The following is a 21,536-nucleotide window of genomic DNA, read 5'->3' as shown; positions in this document are numbered from 1 at the left end:
ATTCCTGCTATCTGATAACCATAGTCCCACCACGACATCACCCTGGCGTGCTCGTCTGTGTTCTGTCTCAGCCAGTAGTAGGCTTCTCTGAAGTCATCCAGGATATTCCGAGTCCTGGAAAACAAGAGTTCATTTTATTCACACCGGTACAAATACTAGCAACAAATGAACTGCACCATGATAAATCTGGGCTCACAAGTAAGGGTTCTCTTATGCATTCAGCTCCCTTTGAGGGCTTCAATCACCAGCAGTCGTGTTTGAATCCACTGACAGCCAAACAGCCAGAAGCTGAACTGCTTTTGAAGATGTGACTGAATGCATTTCCAACATTTATATTCATACATATATTCGTTATCAAGTTTTCCCAATTTCTTTTAACCATCATCTTTATTGGCTTTGGATAGGATTATTTTAATGCATTTACACTAAATATTCCAGAGGATACTATCTTTCTGAAAATTGGAGTACTAAGGATTTTTTATTCAAGTGACAATTCTGCCTTAATACGATTAAAAGAAGGTAATGCAAACTTCTAACGCAAAGGAAGTAGAAAGGCTTTTGCCCTCTAAGTATTTGCAGACTTGTAGACCTTACTTACCCATCATGGTTATAGGAAGCGAGAACAACGCTGGGGCTGGAGTACGCATTGCTGGTTACCCAGGTACAGTGAACGGCAAACATCATCAGCAACATCAGCATCAGCATAGTAACAATGTTTTTGATATTGGGACCCAGTCCTTCTTCTGTTTTTTCCTGTTCAGATACATGTTTCCTCACTTTGCCTGCCTAAACAAACACAAATATACCTATTACGGCAACTTTAATCACCCTTGACAATGGAACTCAGGCCTTTTTCTTCACCATATGTACCTCATAAATGCTATGGGATACTATAAAGCTAGACAAGCGGTAGCGTAAATTAACAAAGTACATACAAGAATATTTTTACAATACAGCTACTTGTAAAAATGGATGATTCCTTGAAAGCCTCTTTCAGAAAGGAAAAACCTATTACATGAGGGTCAATGCCTGACTTACTTGGTTTGGCTCAGTACGATGATCCCTTTTATAAAGCAGGGTGGAAAAGAGAAAGGCACAGGTATTTACTGTGCGGAAAAGGGGGAAACCCAAGGTTCATGCATTGTCAAGGTTAGCATAACAAAGCCTAAGCGACTTAAAAAATTAGTATCTAACAGCATTTTCTTCATGATGAAGAGAGTATGCAAGTTTATGAATAGAAATACCTTTTCATAAAATATATTATTTAATTTTGCCATGTCCTAGAGAAAATAAAAGAGGGAAACATTCAGTGATGCAGAACTGCTATGAGAGGTTAAGGAGGGTGAACAACTGTCCACCATCACTTCTGTAGAAAACGAGGGCAGTGCTACACACTTTAGGTTAAAGGCTCGTCACTGATCACGCTAGAAGGAACCACTCCCACACTGACAATTTTTTTTAGGACGTGGGTTACACCTTACTGGAGAACATCAGTACCAGTTCTAAATTTACATGCTAGTGATCCAGACCTCTAGCAGCATTTAAAATAATCTGACCAAAAGAAAAAAAAAATAAAATAGTAAAAGTAAGCTGTTTTCTGACTTCTAACTTGCTCACCTTATCATACAGGTTGCCAGGGTTCCTTTTGTCATCCTCATCACTGCTGTCCTCTATTGGTGGATTTTCCCTCTTCATATCATCGCCCAAATAACGCTCAAAGACATTGGAGAAAGCAATTGCAGATAGCATACAGACCACTGGAGTTAACGTGAGCATCAACCGAACCATCACACCAGCAAAGTAAACGGCGCTGATTGCATACAGAGCAACTGCAAAGACACAAATCTGCTGATGACATTTAGGAAATAACGCTCACTCTGCACACGTACATGCTCTCCATAAAACTACTTCTGGAAGTGGGTTGAGCATCTGTGTATATAAAGACTTGAGTATGCATCTTGCATTTCATTGCTTTTTAATTTACAGCGATGCAGTTCAATTAACGTTTATCCCTTTTAAGTCTCAAACCCTTCCTGAAGTTCATCTCGACATCAGTTAACAATAACACAAACCCATTTTCGTATTCATTAATAATGTGTCAGAAGATACACTATTAGTGAAATTGAATATCACACACCACAAATACTACTGGAATAATAGGCAGCTTCATTTGATTAAAAACCTCTAACAACCCTAGAATAAACAATGTATTGAAACTGAAAAAGCAAAAGGAAGTGTTAGACTTTAAATATCGAATTTTAATTTAACTTAAGAGATATCTGTGGACAAATTGGGGGCTTGTCTACATTATAATTCCATACAGACAAATAAGATGATACTGTGAACCCTATTCTGAAGCAAGTTTTTCTGAACAGTATTATCTCTACACCCCCCATCTCACAGAAAGAAAAACCACTCACAAAACCCAAGATTTTCAGAGTAGTAAGGAATATTCAGAACACTTTTCTTAGAAGGAAAAATACCCAGACAAACCTGTATACACTAGTTAGGAACATCTATTGTTCAGTAATAGTGGTTATTCTTTGTCTGCTACAGTTTAACAACATGCTTTTGTGAAAGATTTGCCGCAGAAATAACGAAGGGACATTGATTTATCGGATTACATTACATAAATATTTTCTGCTTTGTAGCAAAATAGTATGGCTCTCCATTCTCACTCATAGGTCTCTTCATGCTGACTTAAATGGGTGATGCAGCAGTGGGAGGCTGAAAGCAAGTTGCTCAACACTGGTCTTGACAAGGACTCGATAAACCACAAAGCACAGAATACCCCTGTCACTGGATTTAGCACAGTAAATGTTCCCACTGCCCACGCACCTCTTAGGTAATCCTAAGAGACAGCTATATCAGTCTGGAACCTCCTGTCCTTGTAAAATCCCAAGACCTGAGTGATGTGCACTGCTCCATATGGGCTACGACTTCTAATTCCAGCCTTACGAGCCCCATTCATCATCTTAAAAGTCTGATTTCACAGTGCAACTTTGTACAAATAAACCATTTGTTGTCACTGACATAGGGAGCCCCCACACCTCCACTCAGGCTTGTGCCTCATCTAGCACTTGCTCCACAGCAAGAGATTCAGTTCACTGAAATAGCAGGAAATCTGGAGAGCAAAGGCATTTTGAATCATCATCTGTGGTGGGATGAGTGCCAGACACCCCGGGGAGGGTCGGTGGCCTGGCAGCCCGCGTAGGATAGGGAACTTCCCTTTGCGCTGAGCTGTTCATCTGGCTGAGCTGAGCTGAGCTGTGCAGCTGCACCCCAGAACAGAACCACACCGACACACAGTTCGATCCCAACTCTTGGGATGACAATACGTCACCATTTTGCCAATCTCTGCATTTTTAGAAATAGTTTTAAATACTGCTGGGTGCAGGCAACTTTTAGTAATAATCTTTAAACACATCACCTTTTCTAGAACAAGCCATATACCTGCTTTGAGCAAACAAAACCAAAATAGAATCAAGTTGAAGGCAAGATTTTTCAAAACAATTTTAAAATATTTTCTCTTACCAAAGACTCTTTCATCATTGATGTTTTTGATACAGAACCACAGCCCTGCTGGGAAAGTACACACGAGAATATGCAGATCAAAAAAGAAGGAAACCCATGTTGTAGGCTGATGCTCAGACACAGAGGCAATGATCGGGATGTGAATTTTCGCATACCTTTTTTAAAAAAAAAATCAGTTCAAATTATTTTGAAAAGATAAAGTTATTAAAACTTGTAAACATTAGGAATTCTGAAACTCATTTCAAAGGAAGCATTTCAATTTAAAATGGCACGTGCTCTATTCAGCAGAAATACGATGAAACTTTTATACCAAAAAAGTCCTCATGTCTTACTGTATTTAGGAAGTATTTGGTGTATAGTTATTTAAAATGCCACTATAAAGGATTATTTCCATACTAATTAAAAGAATGAAAATTATGGATGTTTTGTTTTACTATGGCTACATATGAAGTTCACCAAAATGAAAACAGGCAGCTATGGAAGCTCCCTAATTACATTTTCAAGAGATAATCATCCATGCCAGAAAGTCTCCTAGATTTTCAACATTGCATTTTGAAAACACTCCTCTACACAGAATACCTTTATTTTCTTAATACAGAAAGTCACAATATTAAATACCAGACCAGTTACTGACATCCCCACATTCTTTTAGATGCTGAAAAAAATCAGGCCTTGTCTACACTCGGAAATATACGTCAACTAAACAACATGTCATCACTCAGTGCAGACAAGGACAAAACTGTCTTCTAAAATAAAGACAGCTACACAGATGGACCTACATGACTGGGGTGCTACATGACTGACTGGTGAGGTACCAAACATATGTCCTTTTCTTCACTGAGATCTAGGTCTCATTCAAAACTGCATTGCATATTTTAACACAATATGATTTTCTAATGTAGACAAGCCCTCAAAGTTTTAATGCTTTGTATATGTAGAGACCACTCCGTTTACAGGCAAAGAACAACATCTGTATGTTCTTCAAATGAATCTGAGGCTTCTTTAGTAACATATATTCTACTACATTTACTGCAGAGTTAGTACAAAATCCTGTATAAGCTGGACTTTGGAGACTGAAAAAAACCTGAACTGCAAAAGTTTGACGTTCTCCTATCCCTGCTTTTAATCTTAAAAGCAAAAAAAATCTACCAATTGAATTTCACCTTAAATATATTTGAGAAAAATATCTTGTTTTATTCCTATTCTCCTGGCTGGCTAAAGAATCCAACACTGGATTTTTCGAGGTTAACTAAAACAAAAGATTAACTAACATGGGTTTTTACCTGTGAAAACACACATGAATCAACCAGAATTAGATGTATGAACATAATAAACAGGCAACATGCAAGATCGTATGTGCAACATCTTTGTGATTTCGTGCAATGTTGCGCAATGAAAATAGTCTAAGTTTAAGGCTCTCAGTCATTTTTAAACATGTACTCAGGAGTTGGTACAGCTTTTGGTTATTTTAGGCTAAGAAGCACTATAATCTCATATAGAAAAACATACCATTACATATTCAAGGACTTCCAAAGAAGCAGGAAATTTAATAGACAAATTAGTGAAATGGTTGCAAAATCATGAAACAGTTACTACAAACACTCTCTTCAGATAACTGATTAGAGCCCACTATATTCTCCCTTACTGAAATGCTACATGGATTTGAGGATGAGCAGAGCAAAAGATTATTAGTTTTCAGTACAATGTTATTGATATCTAAATCCTTATATCATTTATCCTTACTTACCCAGTGTCCCACAGTGAATAAAATCTGCCACTCCAAGGAGCAATATAACCTGAAAAAGAGAAGGGGAAAAACTGCTTTTGCTGCCTAGGTATTTAAATATAAGAATTTTTTTGCTCCCTCAAATTATAGCACAAAACAATTTCTTTGAACTTTTGTTATATGTGAACCAGACCTACTGCATTAGGCAGGCTACAAACTCTATCAACCATGAAGGCAGTTTTAGAAGAACACACTCTTACAGGATCACATTGTACTGGCTGAGTATCAAGAAATGCACACCTCCAAAAATTTTTGCTAAGTATTAGTAGGACCTGCTCATACATACTGAAGAGCAAATAATAAACCATCAAATTTTAGAAGACTTTCAAACAAATAGAGATGCTAAGTATTATTTTGGAATAACAATAAAAAAATCCCCTGCTACAAAACAGTCAATAATTGATAATTAATAATTAAACAAATTATTAAAAAAACACACTGAAAACATTATGAAAAGAAGTTAGTTAAAATAAAAACAAGTCTCAGGAAAGTGTTTTCTTCCAAAATAAAACTGACAGAACGATATTTGAGGTGTAATATTAAGATCATGCATTTTAAACCAACTAGAAGTCAATTTTTTGGTGACATATATTTAGTTAAGAAAATAAGATTGCTTTTTCTTCATCAGGAGAAAGAAGTACGGTAGTAGATCACCAAGGAAGTCTATCATGGAATCAGAAGATGGCAGTGAAGCATCTGGGGATGGCAACCAAGCAAAGGCAAGCTTTTTTTGGTAGGAATTGGAAGAATTGCCTTAAAGACAGGAGGCTGAACTATAGAAGTAAAGTAGAACTTAGAGATTAATTCAAGTCATACAGAAATCAGGTTCAAGTGTTTCAGAAAGTAAGCAATCTGACCTTGACCTATCAATGCTATCCAGAATAGGCAGGCATTGCCAACAACTACTGCAGACTAAACCAAATGTTGATAATTTTGTTTATCTGCTCCAAAGGTAAACGACTTTCACATTTATTTACCTGTGTATGTCAAATAGATGACACTCAGGAATACAATACCAGCAGCGAGTGAGACACCCAAGAAGAACAACGTCTGAAATTCTTGCTTTGTTAATCTGTCTCTCAGATACTGCAAAAATGCATACGCCTGCAGCAGTGCAAAAACACCTAAAGATACAGGAAAGCTTTTGTTTAAATCCTCAGATGTAGTAACAGCTGTTAGAGCAACTGGTGTACTTTGGCTGTATTTATGTACATCCTCACATCTAAATACTAGTATAAAATCACTTTCTGACAAACAGACTATAATATTTAACAGGGATGATGCTTCCTTGCAACGACAGAAACTTACAACAAGCGAAAGTACTCTCCAAAACACCCTTTGCTTATTATGTCAAGAGCTCAAATACTCACCATCTCTCTTTGCTCCCAAATTAAATTGGGGTAAGAGAGAATCGCCTGAAGACTAGATTGCATTAATTCTGATAAAAATACAGGTTAACATACCTAGACCTGGTGAAAAATTAAGACACAGACTCCAGGCAACACACAAACAAGGCTAATATAGAAATATATGAAAATCAAGTGACTGAAAAAAAAAAAGGAGGATTTAAGGAAAAACAAAACAAAACAACCAAAAAACCCCAAACCAAACCTAAGCATTAAGGGATAGAGACAACTGAACTATATAAAGCTAGTGTTACACCACCAGAATTCACTGGGTAAGAACCCTGCAACCTCAAAAAAGGTGTTCAGAATTTAACATTAAACCAGAACTTGGACACAATTTTTCTTTTGTTACTCATTTCAATGTATACAATCAGATCACTCCAATGATTAGTCCATTCAAAAGCGAAAATTCACAGGTAGCTAGCAGAAGAAAAAAAAATAAAATAAAGTATATGGTCTTTCTTCAATTTAACAATAAATGTGAGGTGCAAGATGTTGAAATTCACTAGTTCTGAATTCCAAGAGAAAGACAGAAACTCTGTTCACTAAATAAATGTAGTAATCTTCAGATGCAAAATGTGGTTTGATAATCTTTACTCCTTCCATTGTAGTCAGATCATTAAAATAAAAAAGTCTCCATTTGTATAAGTATTTTTCTGGTAAATTTTTAATGATACTCCATTTGTTGTCCCAAATACATTTTGGTAAGTGATTATAGATAATAAAAAACCTGAGGAAGCTAAATTACATCACACAAACAGTATATGCAGTTAAACATAAACCTATTAGTCTTAGAGGTTATTGCTGTCAAGAAATCAAGATGTGTGACTTAACAACTACTGAAAAAAAAAAACTTACTTTAAAGAAATAAAAAAGAATCAAACAAGATTGAATCAGTTATTTAAAAGTCAGCCTCCTGATTAGTAATTTAAGCCATTTGTATTTAACCCACTTTGAAAAATCACAGAAGACTATCAACTCTACAAACAAATTGCTCAGTAAAAACCGTGTTTACCAATAAGGAATGTTTCAATCGTACAATGCTTGAAGGCAACCTTATATTGCAAAACAGTAGTGATTATCAACGTGTAAAATAAGTGCTTGTCAGAAAGTAACTGAGCCAGTGTTATGGAGGCATTTTACCTCCATTAGCTCACACAAAGAAGGATAATGTGTCAGCTGAAAAGAAAACTTCCCTACAGACACTAAATCGTACCTCCTTTTCTTTAACAATTTGGTTTGTTAGTACTTGTTCTTTCTGATACAAGGAAACAAAGCCGCAAGGGTTTGAGGTTTTCTAGTGCTAAGCAGGCTGTTTCGAAGCAGACATTTAATTTTCTTACCTGCAGCTGCCATGTGTTCACTTGTTCTAATTGGCTGAAATCCCACAAAAGGTATCTGCATCGATAATATTAACCCCACAATGTAGAAAGTGCTATATGCTAGCAAAAAAAGAGTGAAAAGAGAGAAGGAAAAGTGGGAAGAAAGTGAATTACAATATTTCAAAAAGCATTAGTTCCATAGTAGAGTCCATCCTCCCCCCAACTTCAGTGACACTGAAACAGAACTGTATTATTTTAAATATTTCAGCCATCCTAATTACATTTTTTCTCTTTGACTAGAATAAACCTGCTTACTGCATCCCATTTTAGAGGAAGTGGCAAAATACTGTTGTTCCTAGTTGTATTGTTTTTCTACCCAAGATGCTCTACATTGGAAACAGTTTTCTCTTCCCATCTTGTATTTGCAGGTCATGGGTGGAGAAGAGTTCTCACATATCAAGCGACAAAAGCAGCTTTCTATATGAGGAGAGACTGAAGGGACCAGACCTCAAAGAAGCAAAACATTTAAAAGTCCACTACCTATTTAGAAAATGCAAAGAGGTACGCTTGTTCTTTTTTTAAGACAAAAGCAGACGCATGTCAAGAAACTGAAATGCAATAGAATTAAACATAAATATTAAGCTCATGTATTAATGGATCTATATCAACTGTGGGGACTCAGAAAGTAGAGGCCAAGAACATAATTAATATGAATAATATGACTGATTATAATGTATGCACTAAGATTCATATATTCTATTTTGACAGTGTTTTGGTCCTCTGTATTCCAGGGTCAAGGAGAGATGGGAGAAGAGAGAAATACCAACTCCGAACAGCCATGAGCCTGATTACATTTCAAGTAAGCAGTCAAGCTCAAGTCCAAATGAATCTTTGTTCCCTCAGGGCCAAAAAGCAATAATCCACCTCCCAGATTTTTAAACCCTCCTACAAATCATAAACCACTGTCTTTGTTACAGCCTCAAACTTATGAGGAGATTCCTGTTCCCATGCAATCCTTCACAAACCTCCATGCGAACGGGTCTGGAGAGTGCATCACTTACCAGTGGTCTCACTGGGAAATTACGCTCCCAGGGTATCATATGCTTCCCAAAAGTCATAGAAGTGACTGTGACGACACTTCCAACCAATTCCTGTCTTCTCTGGCGTATTCTTTCAGGCATCTACATTGCACTACTTGGCCTAGCTACCAATCTATGCCCTCATATGTCACTGAAATACATTTTTGCTCTAGGAAGCTGAATTTTTGAAGAGTTCACTCTTCAAAACATAACATAAATCATTTACTGTACCATGAAAGTGTTACAACACTGCCATCCTGTGGAAGTTCAATGATTGGCATAAATCACTACATTTCATACTTGTTAGATCATTGTAATCACCATTTTAAAGCCTAGTCCTGCACCTGTTATACTTCCTATGTCCACCATTTTTTTTCCCTGCTCATTCCTTATTCCCCACTTCTTTCACACAGCTATCGCATGTGTCTGCCTGGTACTGAAAAAAACCTGGCAATTTCCACAGCCACATAATATTTCCAGGAACTTGTAGATACATCAAGGTGATATATCATCATAAGCTTTCCCAGTTCCTTCACATTCTCCTGTTCGCAGTTTTTGCAAAAACAAGAAGTGAATTCTGATTCCTGGAAGCTACTCTCATGGTTATAATTTTGAATAGATCAATAAACAAAAACATTCTGACCTACTGTGGATAAACTCATAACAATTTTAGTTGCTGTACACTGCGGAAACACGGGAAGAGCTTACCGAAAACCTTCTCCAGAGAGTACAGTCAAAAACTTGACCACATACTTAATGGATCATAATCACCAGAAATAAACATTTCTCATCGGAAGTTTTAGAATACTGAAGTAGACAATATAATATATGCCTGCTCACTATTTAAATAATATAATCCAAGACATAGATCAAGGCATTATTGAAATTAAGTTTTAAATTCTGGAAGATTTTTAAGTGCTTTGTTATTACATATTCTGAAAATTATACAGAACTTTAAAAATTTGTGCAGAAAAAAAATAAAATTGAAGTGAAAATTACCAAGTCTCTTAAGTGTGCAAGCATGACTTAAATCTATATTGGTACCTTTCCAAATGTAAAACCATTTATTTTTTAAAACATATGATAAACTTCAAGAGCAACTACAAGTACAATAATAGAAAATAATACCAATAGTTCCTGTATCTGAATAAAGAGGTTACGTACCTATACAAGTGCTGCTAATAGACTGGAATTTAAGCACTTGTTCTTAATTATTAAGCTCGTAAGATCTGAATGAAAGACACTGACCACTGCCAAGACAACAACAACAACAAAAAGCACAGCTTAGGCTTTCCAACGTAGGTAGCATGATCCCACCATTGATGCCAAGTGTGTCAGAAGCTATCTGATAAAATCATCTGCCTGCAAGTCATAAGGTGTTTTAAAATTGGCAAAAAGTTCACATTCTACAAAATCTTTACTCATTAAATGACTCAGAATTACACTGTCAGGCAGAGCAGATCATGTCCCAATCATCCATATAGAAAATTATATACAGGACACCATCATGGTTTCTTTAAAATGTGGTGCTACCTCATTTATGCTAATAGATTAAACATTCATAAGTTACAAAAGTTAGGCTTGTGCTAGTTTAAAAAACTTGGCAACTGATCTAGAGATTAAAGCCCCAAAACTTATTGGAGATTAGTAAAGTGGATGCAGGTTTTACTAGCTATGGTCAGATGGCAATAGATTACAAAAATTTTAGCTGCACATTGGTAATTTTTCTGAGAACTATGAGACTGCTGCAGGCACACTAGCAATTGCACATTGCAAAAATATCTTTATTCTCCCTACTTCAATGAGCTTTTGTAAACTCTTCTCCCTACCTGAATAGTTTGGAAGTGAAACACACTTTAATTTCCTCTGAGAAGTGCTTGCACATTCTTACCTGTTTTACAAAAACACCCTGTTAAATAAACCTAGAAATCACACACTGATGTGAGACATTCAAGCTTCTCCGTGTGTAAAAAGCTTCCCATGGAAGCTTAAATTAAGCCAGCAGTTGCAGTGGAACCGCAGAGCAGCGATCACATTTTCATCCTGACAACTCTGCTGAAGTGCATCTCCCTCACAGCTGAAGGGCAATAACATCTCAAAACACTGTAGCTATTTGCAAAACAAACGTCTGCCAAAACCTTTAATTCATATGAACCTGCAGTACTGTTTTCCCCAGAGGAGTTCAAAGACTAGTTCATTGAGAGCTGAAAAAGCAAGAGTGCTTATTCCTTATTGTCTGGTTACCACATCACCTCAGGATTTTATAATTAGTAGATTTAATTTTCTCTCACCCAACTCATAGAAACTGGAAAATGAAAGTACTCAATATAACAATTTTAGAAGCAAAACAAGATAAATTACTTCCCCCTTAAGATACAACGAAGTAGTTAATGAAGAAGTTAAGCAATACTAACATTAAAAATTAAAGGTGGGTTAGAGCTTCCCCCCTCCCCCTTGTTTCTTAAAAGGATTTCCAGTTCTGAATTATATAAATAGATTAACATGAAGAAGTGTGAAACTGGTGCTTATAGTTCTGATAACAAAAATATAAAATTAGACTTGAGTAAACTGAGTAAATAGTATAGTACATAGTGGTTCAAATATATATGTAAATATACCAATTTCTCTAGCAGGCACCAAAAAGCATTAAAATAATTAAAAATACAAAGATAAGAGAGTATTAAAATAGGTAACAAAAATACATTTACAAATATGAAACAGTCTATGATATCACACTTCAACTAATACCATAGCCTCAAGCTATCTGTTGTAAAGATTTCATATTATGGAGTCAAAAATGTTCTAGCTAACACATAAACCTCTGAATACCTGAACTGCTTATTAATTATTTCATTCACATACCTACATCATGGCCAACTGATTTAACTGATAAAGTCTCTGTAAAAATAGTTTACAGAGTATTTAAATGTCAGGAAAATGAATTACAAAGTTAGTCCCCCAAGATTACTATTCACACATTCCTGAAACTGGAAGGAAGGCTGACCCATTAACCCAATAAAATCTTAAGGATTCACGTGGAGTGGACAGACTCTTACACTACTTTTTAGTCTAGGTTATATAAAACAGACATCACTGCTTAAAATTCATGTCTCTTCTCATATACATCACAAGAATTCACATAATTTCTGCCGTACAACTTTTTTAAATTGGCAATTGTTTAACATAGTAGGAAAAGACAAAAATATGAAACATTATTAGACACGAAATATATTAAAAGGGTTCTACAAATATCAAACCATCCAATTATTTTTTTCCAGTGTGCTAGAAAGGAGAAAATTAGTCAGAGGCTAGGTATATGAAATTTTGGAAGTGTGAGCATGTTTTAACTCCTTATTTTTATGTTGTACAGAATAACTGACTATAATCAGTAATCAAATTAATAAAATGCAACCTGATGCAATTACTTAGTTCCTGCTTGCTACAAAATACATCCGAATAATTAATTTCATATCTCATGATTCAGCATTTGAGCATGACTGCTCAATGAACAAAACTTACCGATGTATACCCTCCTGCTGTATCTCTGCATCAGCAACAGAACAAACACATGCAGTGGAATAAGGTTGATGATGAAAACATAACCACCCCATGCAGAGACCTGTAAGAAAGGGAATAGGAATTTAGAACTTAAAACACCTGCAGATTCTTAGGATAGCCAATGTTGGATTTATACATCCTGATGGTCTAACAAGACACCACAAACCCCATCTAGACAAGCAGTCAGAATTACTAGTAATACCACTAGAATCTTTCTCAATATATATTATGAAAAAAACCCAAAAACCAACAACTCCTCCATATCATGTATCTACGATTCCATACATCGAAGTATTGACACTTGAAATGGGCTGGTGGATTTTGAAGGCTATCTTTCCTGTATCTCCTCCTCCTCCCAAGCTAATCTGGTCATGCTGGCAAACAAGAATTTGATGCTGGTGGCATTTTCCCATGGTGAAGGCTGCAGCAGAACGCAGCAGTACCACTCCCGTGTAGGATCCAAAATTTTCTTCAGACATGCAAATTTAGCACCATGCTCTACATTTTTTGGTGGGGACAGGGAACTGTATGTCCTGCCAGAGAGGAAAAAGGGAGCAAGGTACACCTCCGGGAGCAGAACTCCTGGAGTGGAACAGCCAATGTAGGTTGCAGGGTAAGGACAGAAACAAAAGGATGGAGGTGGAAGCACAAGGCAGGCGAGCAGAGCACTGCAGAACAGTGTACAGCAACATCACGGATATTGTGAACCTGTAGTAACAGCAGCACTTGACATTCACTGGTATGATGCATTGAGAACTGAAACACTACAGTGTTATCAATACATCACTGATTGCTGGTTTAGATAAAGATTTAATGAGCCATCATTACAATGTGTTACCTAAATTTCAAACATATTTAGAAGGGCTAATGTTGACTAGACAATCTGTATTTTAACACATGTCCTCTTATCAAATGACAGCCTAGACTTCTCCCATATGCACCATGCCTACCCCAGATCTTCATTTTTAGAATGCACTAGCTAGTGTGGTTTTCATTTTAATTGTACTTTAGGGCTTAGGTTCATGTAGATATTTTTAAAGCCCTAGAATCAAAAGGAAACCAAATGACTATGTTCTACACAACAGGTTCTAAAATAAGGATGAGGCCAAGTACTGGGTTTTTTAATACTAATACTACAAACCCCAGTGTTTCTAAATTTGGGGTAACTGATTCAGACTATGTGAAACAAGTAGAAAAGAAATCTTCTAAATGTTCAAGAAACTTGTTTCAGATTATCATGATCCTACTACCAAATGCATGAAGTTATCATGGTTTACACAGGCATGCTTACTGACTGAGAGAAAATACTGTATGAAGATAGGTAAGACAGAACAGAATGAGAACACTCATGCAATTAGGATGCTGTTATATTTAGGGAAAGGTTTGAATGATGCAGGTAGCAGACAGTTTGTATGGACCAGAGGCCTGCATCTCTAATTATCAAAATATTAAATCAAATCTAAGTACTGAACTGAAGATGCACTTTGGAATTTTTCAAAGAAAACTGAAAAAGCTGGGGCATCCTCATAGATCAGCAGAAAAGAGTGGCAACATGCTGTTAATGCTGTTATTTCTACAAGGATTGCTTCCATGTAAAGCTTTGTTTTATTTTACCTCCTCATCATAAAAAAGCCATCTGAAGCAGAAGTTGCTGAAGTTAAATAAATGCTAAAAATACAAATGCAATGAAAAAACCCATCTCCTTACAGAATGCAATGTAATGCTATGAATCAAATTATCACAGTGAGTTAGGTATGTATTTTAAGCACATTTAGTTACCAAGAAAGATTTCTGTCAGTCCATGCAATACCGGTTTCTCTTTCAAGGAGCTGTTCCCCAAGCTCCCCATACAAGGACTGATTCTTCCTACCTCAAAACTGTGATTTAATTTTCAACTTATACTGAAAACATAACTATTTCCATTAAAGACAAATGAATACTATATAACGAGTAGTACAGTTATGCCTTGTCCTAAGCAAAATGTCTTTTAATTCTTTCCCAAAGGGAAATACAATATATGGAAAGACACCACCAGGGATGAAGTCGGTACACTCTGTAAGCAATAACATTCTATCATCTAATCACTGAGGTTACGCTATGGAAAAATCTTAAACTTTCAGTAGCTGGCAACTTGAAAAGAAAATAAAAGAAAAACACATCAATTTACATTCAAGGATTAAATGTCATGATGATGATACTGATTCCATAAGTTCTGTCACTACGCGCACACTAGATCGTACCTCCCCCTGCCATACAATCCCACAGACTAACACACTAGTCAGAGTAAAATGGAAATAACTCGTTATTGTGTGATTTTTTTTTTCCCCAGCAGTATAATTGTATAAATATCGTATTTGTTATCTGCACATTTATGAACAGCACTTTCAGAGGATCTTGCCAGTAAATTGGCACAATATAAAAAAAGACTATGATATATAAATGTAACAGTTCAAAAACTTCCTTGCCTGATTTTGTACTGCACATAAGTCTGTACCAAGCCTACAGGATCTCTCCACTGTAATGCCGTATAAACAGCAACGCTATGTATAAAGAAGTGGCTGTTTATTTAATAACTTGGCATAAAGTAGGATCAATGGGGGAGGAAATAAATGTACTCTTAACAGGAGATAACTATCCTGTATTAGCAGCAAAAATCTCCCAGAAAACCCAATGAACATTAAAGCTAGAGGATATCTAGGCAGCATCCAGGTAATTTAAAGTACTAGGTTAATTCAGAGGTTAAGGCATGCAAAACAGTTTGCAAATTCCTTTTTCTTGCAAGCCTAGTTACCTGACTGCAGAAAAGCAACATTTGAGACCTCAGTCTTAACCGACACTAAGCAATTTTCCTGACTGTCCCAACACTGTCTATTTTGAGGCTAATTTATTTTTCATATAGCCACATACATGCACACAAAAAAGTTCATCAGCTAGGGGGAAAAGGGCCTTTGACTGACTCATAATGGAAAATTCTTCAGGTCTAAGGTTTCAGAAGATCAAGGAGGGGAGGAACCAATTCTCTCCATTTTGCCACTAGATTTACGTCCTCAATTTTAACACTGTTTTTCCCCTCTGTTAGCCCTTAGGAACATGTCTGCAATAGCGTCCATTTTCATAGATCAAGAAAGGGACTTTATGACTGTTTAATTTGACATTGAATTCATTCAGCAGCTCTGGTGGCAAGTTTTACTTTACAGCATAACTATACCCAAAGAAATATCTTTCAAAGTTATGTAAATATAACTTTGTCCATAGATTTTTAAGATTATTATTTTATTTTAGTAACAACGACACAGTGGCACATGAATATCAAAATTCTACCTGAATTTGCCTGAACCAAAACAAAAATCTCACTGAATCAGAGTACCTATTCACAGTATGAGATAAATACTTATGTCTTTTCACTTGTACATTTAAGGTTTTAATAGTTGTATGAAGCAATAATTTTGTATTATGGCTCCGACAAAGATTAAAATCTCCTCCTTCTGTTCTTCATCAGCATATGGATCATGTAAGCCCTACTCAGATAGTTTAGTGATTTTATATATATCTATCTATCTATCTATCTAAAAGGCTTACCATGTAAAAGTAGGATAGACAACAGCAGATTGTCCAAAAGACCGATCCAGTTTTCACAGACTTCACCTTTAAAAATAACCAAGTATTTATGAATGACAAACAATTACTGCATAATATTGCAAAATTTCATTCCAAAACAACTGCTGAGAACTTCTCTAGCACATATCAAATTACATTTGCATGCTTCTGAACTGCTGTCCATAAAACCAAACCACAAGTGCAGCTCATTCACACACGAAACACCTTACACCTATCTCTCCAGTTAAAGCAGAGGCAGAATGCAATGCAACTCCCTGCTTCATGATATGAGGTAGAAAGTAGCTGCAGTGCCTCAGGGCTATTTTCTTTGAGACATTACACCACTTTATAATTCTAAGTGTAGACTATCCATGGCTTACTTTGGCTAGCATCAGACCCAGCTTTGCAATTACAGATAAAAGAACTATTCTGTAATTTTGAAAAACTCACTTAAGGTTAATGAGAGCATCCAGGTACTACTAAAGGTTGAGTGGGATCCATAAGGGAGTGTGATTGTGTCCAAAACTGATGGTGGTGATTGCGGTATGGGAAAATAGGAATGAAAAACTGGCATTAAGTAAAGCTAGAAAGTTATTTATAAAATATTTGATTCATACGTAATTCTACAGAAGTACGTTACGGCACTATGCAGTTTAGTTAAATGAGTTTCATAAGAACAGATAACTGCTATTATGTCTCAGTCATTATAAAGGAACAATGCAGGTTGATTCTATTATTGTTTATCAAACTCAGTACACCTTTACAGCTGGAGTTTATTCCAAGTTCAGATATTAAAGTCTTGCATTTAACTAACACCAGTCACTCAGTCATGAAAAACTTGAATTACCTTCCATTATATTTCTATCAACAAGATCTCAAGTTTGAAATATTCTAAAGCTAAGCGACTTTTGGGTATGCATCTGCTTGTGAAAAGTAGAAATCTTGAAAAAATCATAGGAAAAGCTGTAATGTCCATCTGCATACTGTCCATGGAGACACTCAAAATGAAAAATATATGCATTCAAGGAACGCACAAGAGACAGCACCATACAGTGCCTATACTGAATTAACAATACAGTTATGCTATTTGTGGTATTTTCAAAATAGATGCAACAGTCAGAAAAACCTCCAGCTTGCTTAAACTCCCTCACACAAAACTGCATTACAGATGCAATTCTACAAACAGATTAAGAAGTGACAGAGAAGCTGCACTAGCAAGTAGGTCAATTAAAAGATAACAGACTATTTTTTTTTAAGCATGCAAGAAATACTAATATCTTGCTCAGGGACAGCTTTAGTTATTTAATTTGGATGCTTAAGTCAAAGTCTAGACCCTCCATACAGTCAACAGCTTCTCCAAAAGACAATTCAAAGCACTTTTATTCAGTCTACTGCTTTTCATTGGCTAAATAAGGAAGCTAAAGTTTGATGCTCACATAATACTAATACCTCCAAATTGAAAAACAGAAACAGCTCTCCTATTTACTTTATATTTATAGACTCATCATCATCATCACTACTATTATGACTATTACTACTACTATAGGACACACATACTTCAGTTGAACTGTATTTTTACATAGCTAAATGAAGAGCATGATTATGGAGTGGTTCAGATCATGTGACTTCTCAGTACTTGCCTGATCAAGAGCCAAGGGGAAGAGGGCTGAGAGGGAGGAAAATAAGAATTCAATGGATTCTAAGAAAAATCAGTCATTTGGTTGAAGGAGGAACCAAAAAAACCTTTCCAAAGGAAAAGACTCAGCAATTACTTACCCATAAATAGTATGTGAACTGCAGTGCAAAAATAGCTATGCCTTCATTGTCAAATGATCCTGCTACTGATCGAGATATGTAACCTGGAACTATGGCAATAAAACAGGCAGCTAAAAGCCCTGCTCCCTGGTTCCACAGTTCTCTGGTGAGCAAGAAAGTAGAAATTGCTGTAAGGCCGCTAAAAACTGGTGCTAGGAACACACATACATCTCTTATATGGACTGTCACGTTAAGCATATTTAAAATCCAATGTATAAGGCCCGCTGTCACCATCAGTCCTGGGTACACCTAAAAGAAGAGGAAAAAACCAAACAATAACCCACTAGGTTGCTGCAGAAAATGATCATGGTAAGGTTATTTGCACATAATCTGCAATGAAACAGTCATTTCTTAAGCTGATATAAGCAGTGAGCAGGTAAAGCTAATGGAATTATTTTAATACTACTTTAATCATGTTTTGACAACACTGCTGAATAGCAGCGGTTCTTTAAATTTTATTCTAATGCTAACAATTACATATAATCCCATTTTGTAAATGAATAAGCAGCATACAGATAATATCCTATCTTGCCTGACATTTACCATATAATGAGAAGAATTTGTCATTAAGGTATGGAAGCAGAAGGTAAAGTTTGCACGAGAATTTCAAGCCAGCTAACAGCTTTAAGAAAAAAAAACAACAACCCAAACCAATAAAACCCAAAGAGAAGAAGAAGAAACCCAACATTTCCCAGTCCTACCCACTTTCCTTCAAAATACACCATGCCACTCTTTCACTTCTTGTTACCCATGGTGAAAGAAAGTGTGCATCAACAATACTTTTTTTTTTAAGATGAAAAGCTGACAGTCAGTTGAGTATCATATTTTTTCAAGACATCTGTAGACATCTTTGGATATGAAGGATTAAAATAAAGTCCTATAAAATTGAATTAAGGTGTCCTCCAGGAAAGGTAGCATAGACTTACACAAATTTATTGAATTCATTGTAGAATATTGGAGAACATTAAAGTATTCTTAATAGGAATTCTACCCTCCCACATTTATCAACATGAGAAAAATCAATATGTACTAGAAAAGTTAATATGGACTTCACCTGCCTTAGTTTCACTGAACGCTAAGAAGGGCGATGTACTAAATTAAATTAATAGATGTCAGAATGTTTCCCTGCATATATCCCTGAGAGCTGGTTTTCAAGATAAATTATTAAAACACAAGATACCATGTGACTTGCAAAATAATGTATGTAATCAACATTTCAATTATATTTCCTAGGGATTTTTACTATCTAAGACAGGTGTAGAAAATGTACATGCACATACACACACACACGTTACATAAAAAGCCTCAAGTATCTCCAAGATACTGAAGGAAATGGCAATTTAATTGTTACAAAAAACTTTGTAAATGCATTGAAATGGTATGTACTACAATGAAAAAGTTTTAAAGCATCTTAACACATTAAGTAACACGTGCCTATTTTACTTAGTGTTACTAAAGCTTTTCTACTAATGAATGATATTTGTATTCTGGTTTGATAATATTGTTTTGTACACTTTTCCTGTCTTGTAACTTGCATCGACACCAATCTGACCTACTGCTGATGCTTCATACAGGTGTCCCGCTGATTTAATTTCAAAAAGTCTTTTCCCAGTGAAATCCTAACATTTTCTATACATACATGAAGTCCACTCAAAGTACATCATTGGATTAAAACCTGTGCCTTAACAGATTTAGATAACTGTTCTTAAAAAAAAAAAGGTTTGGGTTTTTAATTTTATGTTATGTACCAGAATTAAAAGAGTCATAATACCCTTATTTATTACTATTAGAAGTTCATATGTAATGAAGTAAAACTCAGCTCTGTATTTCTTGTTCACAGTATGCTGCTGGATAAAGACTAAAGCATGCTGACTTACTGTCTTATTTCCTGCAGCTAAAAACGGAAAACACCTTGCTATTCCCTCCGCAGCCACTTGACAATTAAAAGGATATTTTATTAAGATTCTGCTTTTAGCAATGTTGAATTTGTATTGAAAGTTAAAAAAAACAACCTAAAAACCAAACACACACACACACACACACACAAACCTTATTGCAAAGTCATCTTTAAGTTATTACTACAATACTTACAGTTCCACCTACTATTCTTCCCAGTGGATACCATGCTCTTTCATCAAACCAATTTAAAAATTCATAAAACCCATGGGATGCAAGATGATGTGTTGATCTATAGTTAAACCTAGAGAGAAACACAGAAAAAGGAGGAGAATAAAAATCAAGAACCTAAGTTTTAGGTATACCTTAAGTAATCTGTTTTTTTAAGACCTAGAAAGTAAAACTTAGCAAAACTTTATACTTAATTACTCAATGAAATGCCAATGGTCCTCTCTAAATCTAGAGAGTTTTAAAGTAAATTACTAAGCTTTCAACTAATCACTGTATTTTATTGATCTCTAAAGCCAGTGCATATACACAGATGAAATGTTACAGGTGTTTGTTTTTTTTGGTAAACATTAAAGAGTTTTCTATCACTTTGACAAACACTCTTGTCATTTTCTGCATTCTTTTTTACAGCTAGTTTTCAAATGCAGTCAAGCATCCAATTATTTACGACATCCAGAATACCACTTAAACAGAATTAAGATCATGGAAGAATCCATGCAAGACTCCCATTGTGAGACAGAATAGCCACCTAGTACATCTGCTGCTGCTCTGTTTCATGTAACATTGAGAGGTGATGTAATGTATGTAAAATATTTTACATGCGTATGTAAAATATGCAATGAAAGGAACCAGTCTGTTTGTTCTCACTGTTAATCTAATGACCTTGACATATTCCCTTCTTTCAGTAAGAATACACACAATGTAGAAGCTACGTAGATGAAGTTTCACCTTCAAAGTCTGTACAATCTCTGCTACAGAAATTCCCTGCAGAACAAAAGCCCTCCCATGCACACCTTCAGTTCAGTCTTCCACATTACCCATATACCATTAAAAAATATCAGTGGATTGCCATCAAGGCATTAATCTTCCACTTTTCTGGCACGTATTTTTTCCAGCTTCTCAAACTTCAGACAGCAAAAGCTTTCAACTATTACAAAGTCCATTAATTCTTCAAATTAGGTATCCGACTGCTGTGAGATGAACTGCAGTGCATGTTACCCCAAAATGCGATCCTTTCATGATCATTCAAAAGCTGAACAAGGCTACAGGTATTGATACTGTAAGGTTCTGCAAAAAAAGTTTAGGCTTAGAAAAGCCTAGGTGAACACCACTTCTAAAACCAGCAACATCCATAAACCCAATCCTTCTAATAGATATTCTAATTATAATTTACATAACAATGTGACATTAATTAAAGTAGTATTCTATTAATTAGTTAAGTAGAAGTTCAGATGACTAAATGGAATACTGTAACAGAAAATAGGCTAGATGAACAACTCACCATTAAAGACTTCCAAAGACAGACAGTATTCAA

General features: G+C 35.7%; 1 protein-coding gene across 1 annotated transcript in view; it reads right to left on the bottom strand.

The window, feature by feature from the left end:
• Positions 1-20,291, bottom strand: part of STT3B (STT3B, subunit of the oligosaccharyltransferase complex (catalytic)) — a 27,913-nt gene extending 7,622 nt beyond the window's left edge. The window contains 12 exon segments of the mRNA XM_010180079.1: position 1; positions 3-114; positions 599-786; positions 1,618-1,829; positions 3,535-3,689; positions 5,282-5,330; positions 6,298-6,444; positions 8,070-8,168; positions 12,647-12,746; positions 16,265-16,330; positions 18,059-18,346; positions 20,189-20,291. The exon segment at position 1 is cut by the window's left edge and continues 74 nt beyond it. Coding sequence (XP_010178381.1) covers position 1; positions 3-114; positions 599-786; positions 1,618-1,829; positions 3,535-3,689; positions 5,282-5,330; positions 6,298-6,444; positions 8,070-8,168; positions 12,647-12,746; positions 16,265-16,330; positions 18,059-18,331 — 1,402 coding nt within the window. The 5' untranslated portion in view covers positions 18,332-18,346; positions 20,189-20,291.
• Between the last annotated feature and the right edge of the window lie 1,245 nt (positions 20,292-21,536).

The sequence above is a fragment of the Mesitornis unicolor genome, unplaced genomic scaffold (assembly GCF_000695765.1).
Source record: "Mesitornis unicolor isolate BGI_N332 unplaced genomic scaffold, ASM69576v1 scaffold23852, whole genome shotgun sequence".
Lineage (NCBI taxonomy): Eukaryota > Metazoa > Chordata > Aves > Mesitornithiformes > Mesitornithidae > Mesitornis > Mesitornis unicolor.
The sequence above is the reverse complement of the archived record's forward strand: the minus strand, read 5'-3'. Positions and strand labels throughout refer to the sequence as shown.